This window comes from Prionailurus bengalensis, chromosome B2, assembly GCF_016509475.1.
Source record: "Prionailurus bengalensis isolate Pbe53 chromosome B2, Fcat_Pben_1.1_paternal_pri, whole genome shotgun sequence".
Taxonomy (NCBI): Eukaryota; Metazoa; Chordata; class Mammalia; order Carnivora; family Felidae; genus Prionailurus; species Prionailurus bengalensis.
The window spans coordinates 1377051-1383945 of record NC_057349.1 but is presented as its reverse complement, the minus strand read 5'-3'; the positions used below and the strand labels follow the sequence as shown (position 1 = coordinate 1383945).

General features: G+C 38.8%; 1 protein-coding gene across 1 annotated transcript; it reads right to left on the bottom strand.

Annotated features, from left to right (window-relative positions):
• Positions 1-5087: 5087 nt before the first annotated feature.
• Positions 5088-6101, bottom strand: LOC122490587 (olfactory receptor 2W1-like). Its single transcript, XM_043593233.1, has one exon. It carries the CDS (start codon positions 6018-6020, stop codon positions 5088-5090), a length of 933 nt encoding a protein of 310 aa, XP_043449168.1. The 5' UTR covers positions 6021-6101.
• Positions 6102-6895: the final 794 nt, after the last annotated feature.

The following is a 6895-nucleotide window of genomic DNA, read 5'->3' as shown; positions in this document are numbered from 1 at the left end:
TGTGGGATTTTCATAAATGACTTTTATGATGTTTAAGTATTTCCTTCTATCCTGACCTTCTTGAGGGTTTTTATTAAGAAAGGATGCTGAATTTTGGCAGATGCTCTTTCTGCATCTATCGACAGGATCATATGGTTCTTATCTTTTCTTTTATTAATGCGATGTATCCCATTGATTGATTTGCAAATATTGAACCAGTCCTGCAGCCCAGGAATGAATCCCGCTTGATCATGGTGAATAGTTCTTTTTATATGCTGTTGAATTCCATTTGCTAGTATCTTGTTGAGGATTTTTGCATCCATATTCATCATGGATATTGGCCTGTAGTTACTTTTTGTTGGGTGTCTGTCTGGATTGGGAATCAATGTAATGCTTCATGGAATGAGACTGGAAGTTTACCTTACCTTTCCATTTTTTGGAATAGTTTGAGAAGGATATGTATTCACTTTGCTTTAAATGTCTGGTAGAATTCCCCAGGGAAGCCCTCTGGTCAGGACTCTAATTTGTTGGGAGATTTTTGATAAATGATTCGATTTCTTCACTAGTTATGGGTCTGTTCAAATTTTCTATTTCTTCTCATTTGAGTTTTGGTAGTGGGTGGGTGTTTAGGAATTTGTCCATTTCTTCCAGGTTGTCCAATTTGTTGGCATATGATTTTTCATAGTATTCTATGATAATTGCTTGTATTTCTGAGGGATTGGTTATAATAAATCCATTTTCATTTGTGATTTTATCTATTTGGGTCATCTCTCTTTGCTTTTTGAGAAGCCTGGCTAGTGGTTTATCAATTTTATTTTTTCAAAGACCAACTCTTGGTTTCATTGATCTGTTCTATTGTGTTTTTGGATTCTATATTATTTCTGCTCTGCTCTTTATTATTTATCTTCTTCTGCTTGGTTTGGGGTGTCTTTACTGTTCTGCTTCTATTTCCTTTAGGTGTGCTGTTAGATTTTGTAATTGGGATTTTTCTTGTTTCTTGAGATAGGCCGGGATTGCAATGTATTTTCCTCTTAGGACTGCCATTGCTGCGTCCCAAAAGGTTTGGATTATATTTTCTTTTTAATTTGTTTCCACATATTTTTAAATTTCTTCTCTAATTCCTGGTTGACCCATTCATTCTTTAGTAGGATGTTCTTTAACCTACATGCTTTTGGAGGTTTTTCAGACTTTTTCCTGTGGTTGATTTCATTTCATAGCAGTGTGATCTGAAAGTGTGCATGGTATGATCTCAATTCTTTCATATTTATTTAGGGCTGTTTTGTGACCCATATGTGATCTATCTTGGAGAATGTTCAATGTACACTCGAGAAGAAGGTATATTCTGTTGTTTTGGGATGCGGAGTTCTAAATGTATCTGTCAAGTCCATCTGTCCAATGTATCATTAGCGCCATTGTTTCTGTATTGATTCTCTGTCTTGATGATCTGTCCATTGTTGTAAGTGGAGTATTAAAGTCCCGTGCATTCTTACCAGTAAGTTGCTTATGTTTGTGATTTATTGTTTTATATATTTGGGCACTACAAATTCGGTGCATAGACATTTGTAATTGTTAGCTCTTCCTGATGGATAGACCCTGTAATTATGATATAATCCTCTTTTTCATCTCTTGTTACAACCTTTGATTTAAAGTCTATTTTTTTCTGATATAAATATGGCTACTCTAGATTTCTTTTGACTTCCAGTAGCATGATAGATAGTTCTCCATCCCCTTACTTTCAATCTGAAGGTGCCCTCGGGTCTAAAATGAGTCTTGTGTAGACAGCAAATAGATGGGTCTTGGTTGTTTTTTTGTTTTTGTTTTTGTTTTTTTTATATCCATTCTGATATGCTATGTCTTTTGATTGGAGCATTTAGCCCATTTACATTCAGTGTTATTATTGAAAGATAAGGGTTTAGAATCCTGTGTTCTCTGTAGGTTTCATGCTTGTAGTGATGTCTCTGGTATTCTGTGGTTCTTGCAACATTTCATTCACAGAGTCCCCTTAGAATTTTGTGTAGGGCTGGTTTGGTGGTGATGAATTCTTTCAGTTTTTGTTTGTTTGGGAAAACTTTTATATCTGTTTCTATTCTGAATGACAGACATGTTGGATAAAGTATTCTTGGCTGCATATTTTTCCTGTTCATCACATTGAAGATTTCCTGCCATTCTTTTCTGGCCTGCCAAATTTCAGTAGATAGGTCTGCTACTACCCCTATGTGTCTACCTTTGTGTGTTAAGGCCTGTTTATGCCTAGCTGCTTTCATAATTCTCTTTATCCTTGTATTTTGCCAGTTTCACTATGATATGTCATGCAGATCGATTCAAGTTATGTCTGAAGGGAGTTCTCTGTGCCTCTTTGATTTCAATGCCTGTTTCCTTCCCCAGGTTGAGGAAGGTATCAGCTATGATTTGATCAAGTATACCTTCATCCCCTTTCTCTCTCTCTTCTTCTTCTGGAAGTCCTATGATATGGATATTGTTCCATTTGGTTGAATCAATTAGTTCTCTAATTCTACTCTTGTGGTCCTGGATTTTCTCATCTCTCTTTTTCTCAGCTTCTTCTTTTTCCATAATGTTATCTTCTAATTCACCTATTCTTCCCTCTGCCTCTTCAATCTGTGCTGGAACTCTGGCTACCTCCATTTTGTTTTGCACCTCATTTATAGCATTTTTAAATTCATCATGACTATTTTTTAGTCTCTTGATCTGTAGCAATAGATTGTCTACTGTCTTCTATGCTTTTTTCAACCCCAGTGATTAATTTATGACTTTTATTCTAAATTCTTGTTCAGTTTTGTTGCTTAAATCTGTTTTGATCGGTTCTTTAGCTGTCACTTCTTATAGGAATTTGTTTTGAGGAGAATTCTTCCATTTCTTATATGCTCTGCATCTCTATATTAAAGGGAGGGCATACCGTGTCAGGGCCTGGCCGTTCAGGAGGTGTTTTTTGGAGAGCGTTATTTGCTGTCTGTTATTGTTACTTTGGGTATTTTACTTCCCTACTCATAGTGATGTTTTGGACCCTCCACCAGGTGTTCTTTGATATGTTTCTGAAGTAGCCCTGTAAAGGAAAACAAACAGACAGACAAACAGGAAAAAAAAACATGCAAACAAGAAATCAATCAAACAAACAAACAAAAACAAAAACAAAAAAAGAATCAAAAAGCAAAAAACCGGAAACACTGGCTACAAGTAAGGAACAGGGTGGAGGCAGTGGTGATGGAAGATCACATACAGAGAAATGACAGCAGGGGGGAGAAAGAGAAAAGTAAACATTGAGCAGGCAGAGAGACTAAAAGCCTTAATCCAGAGAGAGATAAAGGAAAATAAGGAAGGAGGCAGGGATAAAGAAACAAAGATAAAGTTACCCAGATGGAGAAACTTTATGGCTTGATTATTCCAGAGAGAGAGAAAGGAATGTAAAGAAGGTGTAGAACATGTATCAAGAGAATGGATTAAATATGTCTGTTTAAACAAACAAATAACCAGAGTAACCAGTCTAGAGGAGGGAAGAGATAAGAAGGAGAAATGGGGTGGAGAATATATCTATATATCAAGAATTGTGCTAGAATTAATCCAGGCAATGCAGCAGTGCTGGTCTCGAGGAAGGGTTCATCTGGTTCCACAGCATCTATCCCGCTCCAGTAGATAAGCAGTTACCTGGTGCAGAAGGGTGTGGTTTGGTGTAGGCTGGTCCCGCCTCCACTGTGGGCCCCTCACACTGATCCCTGAGGTCCCATATGGGTGGTGGTGGGAGAAAAATGGCGACCCCCCAGTCTCTTCTCCACGACTTGGTGTCCCAAATTACTCCTTTGGAGCCATCCTCACTGTGCTGCAAGTACAGATGAGGCTGTCTGTCTCGCTTTGCCAACTCTTTTGCCCCAGAACTTGAATGGGAATTAAACTCCCACTCTGTGTGCCCTGGTACTGGGGAAGCACCTCCCGATAAGAGGTCCTAGCTGGTTTTGTCCTGCGCTGCAGCCCTGCAGGGGAGGGAACCAGCTTATGCACCCCTGTGTATTGCACCCCTGATATATCACTGAACCTGGAGGTGGCTCCCCTCTTCCACATGTGTGTGTACAGGGCAATCAGCACCAGTCTGAAGATGGAATCTGCAGTTAGAGATTATCTAGCCTGCAGTTAGAGATGGGATCCCTCTCTGTCCCAGTCCAAGGTTTTTTTTCTCTTGTCCAGATACAGTCCTACACTTCCCCAGCTGCTCTTTCTCTTCCCTTTGTGTCTCCTCAGAAGGGGATCCCTCCCCTCTGTTCCTAGGCACCCTGTTTTTTCTCCCCCAGTTTCAATTGCCCACCTATGGTCTCTCAGGTTGTCCTGGTTTCTCCGTGGTATACTCAGTCTCTTTTCCTCCCAGACTCTTGGGGTTCAAAGTCCTTTGGCCTCAGCTCTTCATTGTTTGGAAGACACAGGAAGTACGGATCCCCCTACTTCTCTGCCATGTTGGCTGTCCCTCAGAAATCATAAATTTAAACATATTGTGTTTCAATCATTATTCTTAGTGATGCTGATTGCCTCCACTTTGGGAAGTAGACACCCCTTCAAAATGGTTCCTAATTTCCTTATTCCCTCTTTTCTTCCTTCCTTCCTTCCTTCCTTCCTTCCTTCCTTCCTTCCTTCCTTCCTTTCTCCTTTTGTAAGTTGTTTTCCAACACAAAAGCCCTGCTGGCCGTATCAGGTGGATAGAAGGGGATGTTATTTACCATAGAAGTAGCAAGTCTGGGAAGAAATAAATGAGTGTCCAGTGTAATCCTATATTAAAGTAAACCTTCCATGTGAAATATTTTCTTAATATTTGTACATATATCCATTACTGTATTTAACCACATTTCATAATTGTATATTTGCTTATCTGTGTCCCTGATTAGTCTTGAAGCTTTTTAAGTGTGTGAATTTAGCTTACTTTATGTATCTGTGTCTCTGTCTCCTTGTAATTTCTGTGTACTTCCTACCTCTTTACAAAGTCCATGCCTAGTACAATCCTAGTAGATGGTAAACACCCAATAAATGCCCTTTGCATAAATGAATCAATTAATGTTGGTGAAGGTCAATACTATTTCTCTATCTCTTTTCTGTCAAACTCATGCCTTTGTTTACCATTTTTCTACATACAATATTCTTTTTATTGCTCTCTTTACATCTTTGTTTCTTAAAGTGTAGATTAGAGGGTTAAGGGTGGGTGTGACGATTGTGTAAAAGAGAGTAAGGAACTTCCCCTCATCTTGGGATGTGCTATTCTGTGGCTTCATGTACATATAAATGACTGTTCCATAAAAGAGAGTTACTACTGTGAGGTGGGAACCGCATGTATTAAGGACCTTATGCCACCTTGCTGTTGACTTGATCCTCACAACAGCTTGAGTGATAATTGCATATGAGATGAGAATTAGTGATAGAGGTACTAGAAGAAATATCACTCCAAGAGCAAAGACTACAATCTCAATTACTTTTGAGTAGACACAAGCCATCTTGAGCAATGCTGGCATCTCACAGAAAAAATTATCGACCTCCCGGTGCCCACATCTTGGCAACTTCAAAGTCAGGGAGCAAAGAATGAAGGCACTACCAAGACCACCTAACCAGGCCGTGAGAACCATCTTCTGGCAAAGCTGAGGGTGCATTATTATTGTGTAGTAAAGAGGTTGACAAACAGCAGCATAGCGGTCATAGGCCATCACAGCCAAGAGAAGACATTCTGTGGCTCCAAAGTCAAGGGCAAAGAAGAATTGGAGCACACACCCTCCATAGGTAATAGACTTTGTTGGACCCCATAGATTTACCAGCATCTGTGGGATGATGCTAGTTGCATAACAGAGGTCCAGAAAAGACAAATTGGATAGGAAGAAATACATGGGAGTATGGAGCTGGCTGTCTAGGTTAGATACAAGAATGATGGTTGTGTTTCCTACCAGAGTCACAATATAGAAGATGAAGACAATCCCAGAGATGATGTGTTCTAATTGGGGCCAATCAGAAAACCCCAGCAGGATGAAATCTGTCATGGAACTTCTATTGTTTGTGTCCATAGCTCCTTATGAAGGTCTAGAAGGCAATAGTATGGTAATAAAAAATAGTATCATTCTTAAGTAGAAATAAAAATTTCTAAAGTTTCCCATGCGTATCCCAAGTTCACTTCTTTGTGTTCTCGCTCCCATTTGGAGCACCTCTTTTAACAGTTTCTCTGTGTTCAGTGCCCAAAGCCTCTCTGTTTACTTATAACCAGAGTGGTCCTAAAAATAATATGGTAAACCTAGTCACACTGAATTGTAAGTCATTGAAAAGGCAATATGCCATGACACCTATGGTTATGGGTAATTTGGTTAAATGATAAATACATAAAATTATATATTTTAAGAGTTTCATATATTTTGACTTGTTCATTCTTGAAATTATGACATTAACATCACTTGGCATGACTTTTACCCCCCATATCAAAGGAGTGGGGTTTGAAGTAAAAAGTTATATAACCTATTATGTTGGGATAAGCGTCACCATTTGGTAGCAGAATCACTTTTCATATTCACTTACAAATGTCTGCATTTTAGCCATTATCATCACCATCACCACCAACCACCTCCTCCTTTTCCCCCTTCCATTCAACATTGCTGACACTACTGTTCCTGTACCAACTTTGGTATTATGCACTATACTGTCCTTTTACGGTGCATGAGTTTTTGGTTCCAGGAAAAAATCTTTCTTATTAACCTTTATTTCCATGTACAGAGGCTTTGTGTTTCTTGGAATACCTTTCATGACTGCCAGTACAAAATTTAAATAGCCTTACTGATTTGTTTGATTTAATAGTTAAATATTAAACTAATTTCAGAAGCATCTGGTTACCACATACACATAGCACCTACTTATATTAGGTTCTACTCACCTGGTAATTCAGCAAATTAGC

What these genes read in the sequence shown, in the direction of transcription:
- LOC122490587 (XM_043593233.1), bottom strand. Translation starts at nt 6,020, where the DNA reads ATGGACACAAACAATAGAAGTTCCATGACAGATTTCATCCTGCTGGGG.